The sequence below is a fragment of the Populus euphratica genome, unplaced genomic scaffold (assembly GCF_000495115.2).
Source record: "Populus euphratica unplaced genomic scaffold, PopEup_1.0 scaffold2.1, whole genome shotgun sequence".
NCBI lineage: Eukaryota > Viridiplantae > Streptophyta > Magnoliopsida > Malpighiales > Salicaceae > Populus > Populus euphratica.
In genome coordinates, this window is record NW_011499846.1 from 8,067,344 (window position 1) to 8,080,435 (window position 13,092).

Here is a 13,092-nt window from a genome sequence, read left to right on the forward strand (position 1 = left end):
GAAAGAGTGATGAATAGCCAAACGAGAGGGATGGATAAAGAAAAGTCAAGTTACAAGAGGAATGAAGAAAAAATATTATGCTCCCTAAAAGCCTAAAGTACATGCTACAGTTTCAGGACATGCATCAAAAGTTTAGTTCCGAAAAATCTCTACCACTTGTTTTTCTAGCAGTTTCCACCATCACGTTCATGCTTGGCAATTTTAGTTGTGATGGATGAGTAATGGACCAAGAGACATCAATGAAAAGATGAATCTCCAGGCAAACACCTACAGATCTTTGTCCATCTCCTAGAGCTTTAGGGTCTTTTTGTTAGGAGACAGGGACAGGGGTGTGATTTAGGTGGGTGGATGAGGTCTGGATGCAGATTAAATAAGGAAAAGATTGGAAGGGTCTCTTCTATCTTTGCCTACTTATAATTTTCAATCCTCCCAATATGAGTAGATGCAAATTAGCTTCCATCCTTTCCCTCGTTAGCCAAATAAACTTAATAGACAGGTTAATATCGATCCTTTCTCCCATCCACACTTCCTTCCTGGTAAACATCCCCTTAGTTTTTGTTCATGGGATGACGAGAAGGGGTTGCTCCCTCCCTAACCCCTCCAAATCCCAAGTGTGAGTGGGATGACGAGAAGCAGCAATACCAACCTCATTAATAATTAATTGGAAAGGCAGGGCTATCATCAGCCATTGTAGCTCTAATTATCCAAAACCTAAACGAACAGACCAGAATCCTTCTACAGCTATTTTCTTTTCGGATCTATGCTCTCAAAATACGAAGCCTCAATTCCAATTGTATTGTATTTCAGAAAATTACAAAAAATAAAAATTACACAATAATAAGCAACGGAATTAAAAAAGAGATCGATAGTTGTTACTAACTCTGATGAGAAGGATGGGGAGAGCGGTCAATGGCCTGGAGCTCTCTGGCAGGCAAGCATGGAAGCAAAGCCGCCTCTAAAGCCATCACACACCCAATCATGTCTTCTCTTGCTGCTCCCTGTTGTTGCTGCTGCTGCAGCTGCGATGGAGATTGTAGCTGCTGCTGCTGATCTACGGCTTGTCTATCACCCATTTTCAATTACTCCCCTCCTCCCTACATGAAAGAAATCCCTCAACTCAACATGCAATTACTTCACTGCTTCCAATACCTTTTTTGCTCATTGGGCGTGTCTTTTATTCTGTTAGTTAGACGACTTCTCGTCTAAGACGCCTTTCAAAATTCGCTCTTTTTTAAAATTCGAAAACGAAACCCCTCACCCGACCACCATCCAGTACTCCTCTATTACTATTTTTTTCATAAATTGCGAGTCGCTCTTTTTTTTCAATATTTTTTATCCGGAAAATGCTTAGGATATTTAAATCCTTTTACTAAAACCTTTTTTAAAATGACGTGGCATTCATTATTAAAAAAAAAAAAGACAACAATATAGATTTTTTACAAATAAAATCACTAATCTTAATTTAAATTTTTATTATTCAATATCTTTTCTAATCAAAACTCAATATTACAATCTCCTAAATAACTTATATATATATATTAAAAATACATACTAAATAAAAATAATAAATAATAAAAACTCTCAATCAAATAGAGAAAATCTAAATTAATTTAAAAAATATGACAAATCTCTAACAGTAATTTCTAAAACATATTCATTTTCAATCTTATATTACTATAAAATTTTAATCTCATAAAAACCACACGATATCTATAATCATTTTGAAAAATATCAGGATTATATCAATTAATTTAATATATTAACTAATAAATTATCAATATTGCCACATCATTTAATAAAACAATTTTAGTAAAAAAAAAAAAATAGGTATCTCAAACATTTGGTTCTTATAACCGGTAGTAATATTGAGCCTACCAACTAGTTTATGAATGTTCCATAGGAGATCGGAGTGGTTTAGACACACAGGTGGACTAGTATTTAGCATGCAATTTTAGCAGAATTGGATATGTCAACGGATGATAACAGGAAACCCAGCAGTAGCAGAGCCAACGGCAGCGATGTACGAGTAATATCAGCTCCTCAGAAATAGCAGAGCTATCAACAGAAGAAGCGACAATAAACCTTGATTTGTATTCTGACAAGTTGAATTTGAAAGATGCCTCTGAATAAGATAGAAAATGATCGTGTCACGATGATTTCTTGAAATTGGATGTCGTCCGTCCGTCCACAATTCAGATGAATAATTAAGGGAAAGCGCCAAGAGAATCCACTATACTCATCATGCGAAGATATCATTCCAATATTCCTTGGTATATGAATAAGCCCTCAAAAAGCAAAAGCAATCCAAATATGCTCGTCCATTGATAGTAGAAAGATTGAAACAGATGGTGTTACAAGCACACAGAGGTTCCTTGCGCTCCAACAACAAAGGGAAACGACATCATATATTTTCTCAAAGAGTAAAGGCTACACTAGTGAGAATCTTCAATGAGATTCAACAGGTTTGATAGCAGAACTTTGCATGAACCACATAACGTATGCGAATCTGATCTACGTCAAAAACTATGTACTCATTTCTCGGCCACGTACCCTGCATTCATTATTTTTATTAGTTTAAGAGTGAAAAATGGCTAGCATTTCATTGATTTTTGCAAGTTAATATGCCACAACTTGTGTAAAGAAACTGCATAAAAATATTAATTATCTAGGTGGTGACCAAGTGGGAAGAACTTGGAATTAAGAGATTTGTTTTCTTTGTGGTCTCCGATTTGAGTCCTTAATTGCTTATATGATGGTCACTGAAGGTTTATATTGTCGTTAACTTCAGGGCCCGTGGAATTAGTCATGATACACGAAAACTAGCCCGAATACCCATATTAATCTAAAAAAAAAAAATGCCTAAAAATACTGTATACATACATATACAAGTTCATGCCCATTTAGCGTGAAATGATATTATCTGGTCAGTCCACCTATCTTCTGTCCTAGAATGAATGGGGCACTTGTAAAAGGTAATGTGTTGTTAATGCTCCGAACATATGACACGCAACTAAACATTCTTTTGCATTGCTAGCCCTTCTACTTAACTTTTGATGAACTTCTTGTGGGTGAACGTCACAAAAGACCATGTGGACACAACAAACCTGCTCAGTTTTTGGGGAAATTGGACAGGATTCTAATGCACCCTACCTGGGAATAAGGCAGCTCTACTGGCTTTCCGAGTGGAACAAGAACACCGTCTTCCAGAACCTGAGCCTGTGAAGAGTCCGGGACAGTTCTGCCAGATGCTTTTACACTGCATGATACGATAGTAATGTTTTACTTGCAGAAAAAGAATCAACGGCTATCATTTCTGACATTTCTTTTTATTATTATTGAAGAAGAATAAATTAACATAACCACTGAATTCTCTTAGTTTTGATACATATAGCAATTTAAAAAGGGAAGATTCAATGGAGGGATTCCATTAACAAATCCCAATCTTTTATGCGTTGGAAATTGGTTTCTGAAGAACCATAGCCGTTACCTGCCATTGTCTAGTGGAAAACATGCACGGTGCTAAATCTAACGTCTCATATTGGATGCCACAGATTCCACTATAACATCACCTTACTTGATTATGGTCTACGATAGAAATCAACAACGAGACAATAGAGATGAAAGATGAATATAGAAGAACCTTAGCTTTCCCTTTGGCAACTTAGCTAGGCAGTTAAAAGATCCAAAATCAAGCATGTCACCCAGTGCAACCTGGAAGTGTACAGATGAAAAGCTGCTTAAAACCTTTTTATTTTTTTCCTAAAACAAATCACTAAACTTTAGAAGGAGCTGTGTAAAGCCTTTTGCATCCACCAACACATGTTCTTCTGCTTAATAACAAATTACTCTGCAGGATAAAAAACAAACCTCACATAAAACTAGCACAGCATCTGAGTTTATCCAGTTAGCTTGGCAATAAGGTGCACTTTTGGAAAACATATCAGCAAAATAAAGCCCGTTCCCAAGAGAATGGGTTGATGGTGCTTCTGGAGGAGCAACACGTAAACCTGGGGGATTTATGAAAGAGCCGTCAGATAATTTCTGCAAATTACTTTGTGACGTCTGGAACACCTAAACCTGGGGGATTTATGAAAGAGCTGTCAGATAATTTCTGTAAATTACTTTGTGACGTCTGGAACACCACTGCTAGCTATAAATGAAATAATCCTCATTCTGGCATCAAAGCCACTGGAAACTATTTCAAGCAGTTCTAATATACTCCGCACAATTTCCTTGTGATTATTGAAACTAACTATCCAACGTCAAAGAAAAGAATATAGAGGATATCTACATAGAATGAGTAAAGATGACCTTCAGACAAAATACCGGTCCAGTTTGTCAGCCGAGAACCATGCCACAAAAGCATTCTGTTTTTTGTTTGAGAGAACTGCATAAAGAGTTTGAAGTAACATTATACTCAAATGGTTTATCAACTATTGTTGAGAAGGAAAGAATGAAACAATGAGTTGTTTCTGAAAGATTAACCATGACCAGAGCTCTGAATTCTCACCTTTTTGAACCGTTCATTTTCACCTTCTCTTGAAGCTCTAAATATTTGAACAATATCGATTCTATAATGTGTTTCATCACTAGTGTTACGCATGTATTTTTCAATCTGCGGAATGGAAGGAACATGCTGGTTTAATTTAAAATGATGTGTCCTAATTGAAGATTTATTTTTCAGGTCAAATGAAGAATCCTTACAAATTGATATTCACAGAGTTAATTACCATAGAGAATTCCTTGGAACCAACGTCAAGTGGTACCAATTCACAACGAAGGCAGTGATATTTCGAATAGAGCGGATCTTCCTTGAAAATTAAGTCAGAACAGAAAATCAGAAAACTGCTGAAATGCAGCGAGCAGCATAATTTGACGATGAAAATGAGAAAACCATCAGAAATCAATACTTGGGTGTAGATATCATCCTTGATCAATGATGTAGCTATTTCAATTTCCCCTAGAGCTTCAACCTGCAGATACAACAAAAACTGCAAACATTAACTCGAAGTCTCCGTGAAACTATGCTTAAGATTTTTCTGCAAGTCTTAGCATTTCCTGTCCTTCTAATCAGGAAATTCACAGTGAAATAAATGAAAGTATAATATTATCTTTCTCTGAGATGAAATGAAGAAATAATAAAAGAATTGGATAAATTACATCCAATTTTCAAATGGAAAAAAGTCTTCAGTATAGAGTAAATGGTCATAAGAATTACCATTTCTAGCTTGCATTTCATTTTGTAATGGTTGTCAATGGTAAATTCACCTGACAAAGTCAACAGCTCCACATTAATGAATTGCAATGTTTTATCGTACCCAATTTAATAATATTTCTATGTTTCGGGGCGTTTTATGATTGTAAAGTCCCACAACAGCAACTCAAAAAACCGAGGGGGAGAGGGAGGTTACTCACGCATCTTATTAAAACCAAAGTCATGAGGTATTATTGTGTAGAATTCCCTGGAATGAAGGATGCAATAAAATTCAGAAATATGTAACAGAAATAGAAGGAGAAAAAAAGTCTGTTCTTGTCCTACAATAATGTTTTCATGTTGATATAGATATAGCATGCACAAAAGCTTAAAATTAGATTAGTAGCAAGTCTTTATAGTTATGTGCATGATAACCAACAAATCCTTACCCACTTAACTCCTCAAGCTTTTCTGTATCAGATTTGCCAATATTCTCACATATTCTCCTCAAGACATCATAGCCCTATATATGTTGACCTTGAATTAGTAGGCATCATAGGCAAAACAAAGACACTGAACTTATCATGCAGGCAAGAAGTATAACAGGAATGGCTCCTTGATGTTGAGAAATGTGCATGTGAGAAACCGGAGCATGTACCTTTAAGATTGTCGATTTGCTCAGCTTACCAAGGGGTAACTTTTCTGCATTGTACCCTGAAGGTAAACGCAACAGATCACATGATAGAAGTGATGATAATAGGCTAAAGATAAACTCAACGAGGTAAAGTCTTAAACCACAGCCATATCACAGACTTCTCATTTCCTTAATATTGCAATTAAAATCATCAGACATTCACTTTCTCTCGCTGAGCACAATGGCAGCATTTCTTTCTTTCTTTCGGACCCTTTACTGGCTAAACACACCCACATAACATATCCTGTACAATATTCCAGTTGCTAAATCGAATGCAGAAAAGCCACTAACCTAATTCCATCATCCGCTGCTTCATCATGCGAACATCACAGATAAGAGAGATAAAATTTGCAATTCGAGGATCAAGCCTTGTAACCTGTAGCTGCCTTTCAACAGTAAAAATAGGTTTCTCCTGAACCCCACAACAACAGTGCAGAATTAGGAGGAAATCTCGCTGCTGATTAAATTGGGAAGCAGAATACAACAAAATTGTATTGCTGTTGAACTGTAAAACATATTTACAAGGCTATGCCAAGATTTCATTCGATATTGGTTATGAGAGAAAATAAAAGGTTCTAATTTCTCTAGACCAACTCACCTCTGACGACTCTTTGTTCATGTCATGGTCTGTTTCCAACCAAGTATAGCACTTTGGGTGGCATATGAAATCTATCCGGTTGGGCCAACGGTTCTTTGTCTTGGCAAAAAATTTTGCTTCGAACTCCTGAATAGCACTGCCTCTTGATGTGTAAGGGCCTTGCAACTTGTCTTGACCTTTTATTCCTACTCTACCCCATCTAGTGTATACCATGAATTTGCTACAGTCATTAGATTCTGCAATTGTTTTACAATTTAAACCATTAAAAGATTAAATCAATGAAACAGAACCATTATTAAATTCGTGTAACTCAGTCAAACAAGCACCTAAAAACTAATCAAATTAAAAAAAAAATCTAACTAATAATAATTGCAACTGTTATAATTTACAAAAATCTACTGAACTTGAAGAGAGCAAGGACTGACCAAGAGCCTGAATCAGATAGAACTTGTTATTATTATTCCCAACATTTGTTTGATTCAACGTGGCATCATAGATACTATTCCCCTGCATGGAAAAGGATGAAGTTTTAAAAGGCTTATGCTTGTAAATCAACAGCAAGTTTCAGAAATTTAATTAGACGTTGCATATGAAAGTAGAATGTTCTTTACATGCTCTAGAACATGGTACCGTGTCTTTATATGATCAGGCAGATACTGATCCAGCCCGGCAGTGACCTTGTTGAAACTCGCAGTAACTTTCTCGTCCTTGTTGCTTGTTTCTTTTTCTTCGTCTTCTTCTTTGCCTGCCAAGTGCCAGCAAGACCAAACAGATTAATCCACTACATCTTATTATAAAATTTTCTTGAGTATAATTGGTCAGAAATTGCACAAAACTTCAGGTGTACCGTTCTTTGACTCTTTCTCTGACTCTGCACAGAGCCTGTCTAGTAGTTCTTTCTTTGACCCACTTGAAGAAAGGCCTCGAAGGATTGCTTGATCGCGTAGTTGGCGAGTTCCCATGTGGTGAAAATCTTCAATGGCCTTGATTTTCTCAGACACGATATTAGAACCGTCAAGTACTTGTGCTTCCCTTTGCCTCTTGTTGCCAAGTGATGAAGCATCATGACTAGTTGAGAATTTTAACGGCCTCTTGAGGCTGTTTGCCATTAGAAAAGCTTTAGATGGAGTGAGCGAGCTTTCGTGACTTTTAGAAGTGCAGTCGAGCAGTATTGAAAGGGGAGGGCATGGCCACGTTAAAAACAGGCACTGGCACTGTTTAGTTTTAGAGTTCTTCAACGGCTTCTCAGAAAAGCAAGACGCGCCCGTTTGCGAGTAGTATAATAAAATATGGAAGATAACACGGACCAATACATAACCCACTCATTTATTGCCACGTCAATGATAATTTGTTGAAATGATGAGGAATGATTTTATTAATTAATACAGTGATCTCTCTTGTCCTGAAGAGTTTCGCGCAAGATCGAAATCCAGGTTGCCTAACATGACCGTCGCTTGAAAGAGTTCTTCTCGTAAAAGACACCGTTTGGTATCATGTTTGAAATTGTCTTTCTTTGGTTTTTTCTTTTTTTTTGTTTTAGATTGTTTTTTATTTTATTATTATGTTGATATTAAAAATAATTTATTTAAAATAAAATAAATATTATTTTAATATATTATTTCAAGTAATTTAAAAAACGCATGTCTTTGGTGCATTTAAAAATAATAAGTTTTTTTACATATGAATCTTAAAATTTAAACTTGAGAAATTAAGCAAAATTCCTCAACAATCATACTACTCCATTACCATCAAATCCCCTGTACTGTACTGAATGTGGGTTTCTTCGGTCCATATAGAATGACCATGCTCTTTTAAGTGGTGTTTTTAAATTAAGATAGGATTGATTTTTTAATGAAAAATATATTAAAAAATTATTTTAAAAAATTATTTTTAATATATCAAAATAATTCAAAAATATAAAAAAAAAATCAAGTTTTTATAAAATATCATTTTCATTTTATCCATTCCAATTGCATGTGTGTGCATGTGTGTTTTCTTTTAAAAGTAAAATAAAAATAATGATCATTTATATGATCAGGAACTAGTTTTTTTCCCGTGTGGTGTTGCAAGACTGTCGGAAACTTATTTTTATTAAATTTCATAGTAATTGAAATAACTATTTATAGCAATTTCAATAATAAAAAATACATTTTCTAGTCAAAAATTATTTTTTTATTCATGTATTTTTTTAAAACTGAACATGTCTTTTTTTTAGTAGTAAGGTTTTTCAAATAAAAAATTATCCTAGTTTCAATTAAAAAAAAACAAAAAGAACTCATACCTTGGTATTTTTCCTTGGCTGTATGGAAAAATAAAAGAACAGTTGACTTAAAAAATTATATAAGAAATTAATAATAAAAAATACAAAATAAATATTTTATTTTCACTGAACTATTTTTTTCTAAAACATCATGCATGGTAGATTTATATATATATATATACACACACACAATTGCTAAAACAATTGCTACAGTTACCATAAAAAACCATATTCTTATTTGAAAGTTTTGGTATTGCTAGATAATTTTGTAAATATCATCTTAATAATTTTATTTAGATAATTCAAAAATACTAATTTTTTTAAAAAAAATAAAAGATGATTGGCCAAAACCTTGAAAAAAATTATTTAGATAATTTTGCATGGTTTTCTTTTAATTTTATTTTTTTGAAACGGGTGAATAACACATCGTGATGTTGTCATCCGGTTAGGATGATCGGAAAAATTATATTTAATTTTTTAAATTCTAAAAACCTAATTATGTTTGTTTTTATATTAAAAAAACAAAAAAACTTTAAAGCATTCTATAAACTTTAAATAGATCCATTTTTTTACCCTCAAACACCCTCTAACTGCTTTAAAAACAAGAAATAAACCATATTTATAATAAATTAATTGTTCCAATTTATTTTTTTCAACACATTTAAGGGTGAAAATAATAATAATTAAACTCTTTTTTATTCAAGATGAATCAATTAAGACTAGTATCAACTCCGAACTTTACATCTCTCTCTCATTTTATTTTGTAACTTTATCTTTATTATTTCAGCATTGGAACAATAAAACTGAAAATTGAAAAATAAAATTTAATATCCAAATATAAAATCTTAAAATAATAAAAACCAAATAATGCATTGCTGGAAATTTAAAGATCAAACTGAGGTTTTCCGCACCTTTGAATAGCAAAAAAATAAATAAATAAAGTTCGATGGTGGAAATGAAAAAAAAAAAAAAAGACTGCAGTACTCCTCAAAGCTCCAACAGTGTCGTCAATATTAGTTTGTGTCTTTGTGTTACCGTGTCTTAAAGTTAAAGCAACAATAAGCAACAGAGCGCAAAGAAAAGCAAATCATAACATTTAAAATAATGTCCACGTAAGTTATGAAATAACAAAAACGAAGTCAATGACTGCAATAAAACAAAAAAAAAAAAAAACTGCCGTTATTTGAACAATGCTGTCAACGGTAGCTTGTCTTGTGCTAGAAGGACATTTAGAAATGCACTGATAATTTAAAAACAATATTAATAAGTATATTAAAATAATATTTTTTAATTTATTTTTTTAATATCAAATTTAAAAAGAAATTAAGTTTTGTGATTTTTTATTTATTCTATATAAATTTAATCCCGATCATAAGACCTGATTTGTAGTTTTGACAAATTAACTTGATTTATGTGTTTTGATTTTTTTTTATTGAATTTTTTTTAATTTCACAATTTAGCAACTTATTTTTTATTTTTAAAAATTTATTATTTAATATTAAATTTTTAAAAATTAAGTTTTATAACTTTTTTAGCTTTCTTTTCATGTAATTGTCATGATTTCACGTATTTATTGTTTTTTAACATTTAATATGTTAGAAATGGATCTTTAAAAAAAATTAATTATTTTTTTATGTTTTTTCAAATTCACCATTTAATATTAAATTTTTAAAAATTAAGTTTCATAACTTTTTTCAGCTTATTTTTCATGTAATTGTCATGATTTCATGTATTTATTATTTTTTTAACATTTAATATATTACAAATAGATCTTCAAAAAAAATTATTTACATTTTATTAAGTTATTATAGTATTCCAATCTAGATTATGAATTAGGTAAGTTAACCTGGATTATTGGAGGATGTTGTTTGGTTTTTTTATTAATTTAATATATTTTCAATTTTAAGTTAGATTAGTTTAATTTTATGTTGGAATAGTTTATTTTTATTAGATTATTATAGTCTTTTGATCTAAATCATAAATTGAATAAGTTAATTTAAATTATTAAATATAATTATTTGGTTTTTTTTATCAATTTTATATTTTTACTTATCTTGTTCATTCTTATAGTTTTTTCACTGTAAAATATATTAGTATCATTTAATTTTATTTTAAATTAATTATTTTTTAGAATTTATAGCCTGATGTAAATCCAACATATATATATTTAAATAAAGCATGCCTCACTTTAAAATTAAGAAATTTACTTTTCATGTAGTTTAAAGTTTGAGTTTTATGGGTATGAGTAAAATGTATAAAATTAATTAAGATATATATAAATTAAAATAATCATAATGCTAGTAAAAAAACATTGTAGCGAGTCAGATGACCTTTATACGTTCATAATATTAATTAACAATATAATAAAATGTATTCATAATATTAATTAACAATATACTAAAATGCGTGGGAAAGGCACTGTAGCTTCCCCACACCTTTTAACAATAATTATTATTATTATCATGCTAATTATATTATAATATTTTTTTTGTTTTTTATGCCTTTATGAGTTTTTTTTGTTTTTTTCCTTTTAATAATTTTTTAAATTTAGTTTGTTAATGGATCTCGAGTTTCACGAACTAACCTGATTTGATGAATTTTATTTGTTTTTTTGTTTTTTTAATTAATTTTTTTTTATTTAATTTAGTTTGTTAATGTTAAATTTTTTTCTATTTAATTATCAAACTTTCATGATATATATCCCAAACTTGACAGGTTGACCCAATTAATTATGGGTTAACTCGTCAAATATTTTTCTATTTAGTTATCAAACTTTTATGACGTGAATCTAAGGTTTAACAGGTTAACATAGTTTGAAGAGTTAACCCAGTTAATTTAGATTTTTTTTTCGTTAATTATTTTCTTCTTGTTGTTTTTTTTGCATTGATCTATTTAATTATCATACTTTTATGACACGACCTTGCAGCCAAACCCACATCCAAGGCTTTCGAGTCTAGTGTTGCAACCAATTCACTTAAACTTGAGTCATGTAAGTTTAATATTATTATAAATATTACTTTTGAGTCAAGCGTTGCAGCTAGACCAAAGGCTCTTTGATATATATCTTTGCAAAAATACATAACACTCTTAGATCTTAGCATTTTTTTTAATTTTTTATGCATAAAAAAAATAACCCGTGATATATGTTTTTCTTTTTTTTCTTTTCAAGTCTTTTATTGTGGACTCATAGTGCAGTCCATAGTAAAAAAACTAATGCCTTTATTTTTTTTTGTCTTTTTGTCTTCTTCTTTTTTTTGTAATTATTCTTTTAATTTAGTTGCTTAATATTAAAATTTTTTTGTTTAATTATTATATTTTCATAACACGGATCACAGGTTTGACCAACTAACCTGATTAATTCAAATTGTTTTTCTTTTTTCTCGTTACTTTTGTTCTTCCGATTTTATCTTTTAATATTGTATGCAGTTTACGGTGAAAAGGCTGATGCCTTTAGTTTTTTTTCCTTTTATGTCTTTCATTGTGGACTGCACAGTACAATCCACGGTAAAAAGATTGATGCTTTTTTTCTTTTTAATTAACTTTTTTTTTAGTTTGTTGATATTAATTTTTTTCTATTTAATTATCAGACTTTCATGACATAGATCTCAAATTTGACGAGTTAACCCAGCTAATTCAGTTTTTTTTCTCCATGTTAGTTTTTATTCTTTGTTTTGTTATTTTTAATTAATCTATTTAAATATCATATTTTTATGACACAAGTTATATAACTTTATAGCCAGACTCATATCCAAGACTATTGGGTTTTTAGTATTGCACCTAAACCCATTTAAATTTGGGTTTTTCAAGTTTAATATTATTATAAATATTATTTTTAAATCCAATATTATAACCAAACCTAAAACTCTTAAATATATTTTTATAAAAAAATTAATATTTTTAATTTTTAATTTTTAATTTTTAATTTTTTTATATAAAAAATTAACCTATAGTACCACACAAATTTAACACACAAATTTAACTAGTTGATATTGAAAATGCTTGCTTTAATGTTTTTTATTGTCAGCGAGTCAGAGGACCTTTGGGCGTCCATAATATTCGTAGTATTGGAGAAGTTTATCCAATGGAGAAGTTTACTTCAATGTTTTTTATTGTTAGTGAGTCAGAGGATCTTTGGAGTTTGGATGTTTTATCGTCTCATGGTGCTGTACACGTCACCCTTTAAATTCCCCACGTTTGCATTGGCGTGCTCGAAAAGCTTGGCGGAAAGCCACGCAACTTCACAGGATCAGTGTTTTTTTTTTTTTAATTGATGTAGTTGTAGTTAAAAATATTTTTTATTAAAAATAAATTATAATAGTATTATTTTATTTTTTAAAAAATGTTTT

At 31.0% G+C, this 13,092-nt stretch overlaps 2 protein-coding genes and 1 long non-coding RNA gene across 6 annotated transcripts in view; 1 reads left to right on the forward strand and 2 right to left on the reverse strand.

Annotated features, from left to right (window-relative positions):
* The window catches only part of LOC105137865 (uncharacterized), a 911-nt gene extending 360 nt beyond the window's left edge, over nucleotides 1-551 (forward strand). The window contains exon 3 of the long non-coding RNA XR_844659.1: nucleotides 8-551. This is a non-coding gene — a long non-coding RNA (uncharacterized LOC105137865). The remainder of the gene's footprint in view (nucleotides 1-7) is intronic.
* The window catches only part of LOC105137871 (mediator of RNA polymerase II transcription subunit-like protein), a 2,017-nt gene extending 768 nt beyond the window's left edge, over nucleotides 1-1,249 (reverse strand). Inside the window, exon 1 of the mRNA XM_011043781.1 lies at nucleotides 881-1,249. Coding sequence (XP_011042083.1) covers nucleotides 881-1,073 — 193 coding nt within the window. The 5' untranslated portion in view covers nucleotides 1,074-1,249. The remainder of the gene's footprint in view (nucleotides 1-880) is intronic.
* Nucleotides 1,250-2,233: 984 nt separating this feature from the next.
* Nucleotides 2,234-7,766, reverse strand: LOC105137878 (poly [ADP-ribose] polymerase 2-like). Of its 4 annotated transcripts, none has more exons than XM_011043811.1 (17): nucleotides 7,322-7,765; nucleotides 7,098-7,231; nucleotides 6,912-6,993; nucleotides 6,487-6,722; nucleotides 6,180-6,300; nucleotides 5,853-5,908; nucleotides 5,644-5,717; nucleotides 5,416-5,462; nucleotides 5,219-5,268; nucleotides 4,911-4,973; nucleotides 4,731-4,811; nucleotides 4,511-4,615; nucleotides 4,327-4,387; nucleotides 3,868-4,007; nucleotides 3,641-3,711; nucleotides 3,151-3,256; nucleotides 2,234-2,551 (listed from the first exon to the last, which is right to left on the reverse strand). In XM_011043811.1, the coding sequence occupies exons 1-17, from the start codon at nucleotides 7,593-7,595 to the stop codon at nucleotides 2,456-2,458; spliced, it is 1,797 nt and encodes a 598-aa protein (XP_011042113.1). In that variant the 5' UTR covers nucleotides 7,596-7,765; the 3' UTR covers nucleotides 2,234-2,455. The 4 variants fall into 4 exon arrangements, with proteins under 4 accessions (XP_011042113.1, XP_011042095.1, XP_011042104.1 ...); XM_011043793.1 differs by having other exon boundaries at nucleotides 4,312-4,387; XM_011043802.1 differs by having other exon boundaries at nucleotides 4,312-4,387; nucleotides 7,334-7,764.
* Nucleotides 7,767-13,092: the final 5,326 nt, after the last annotated feature.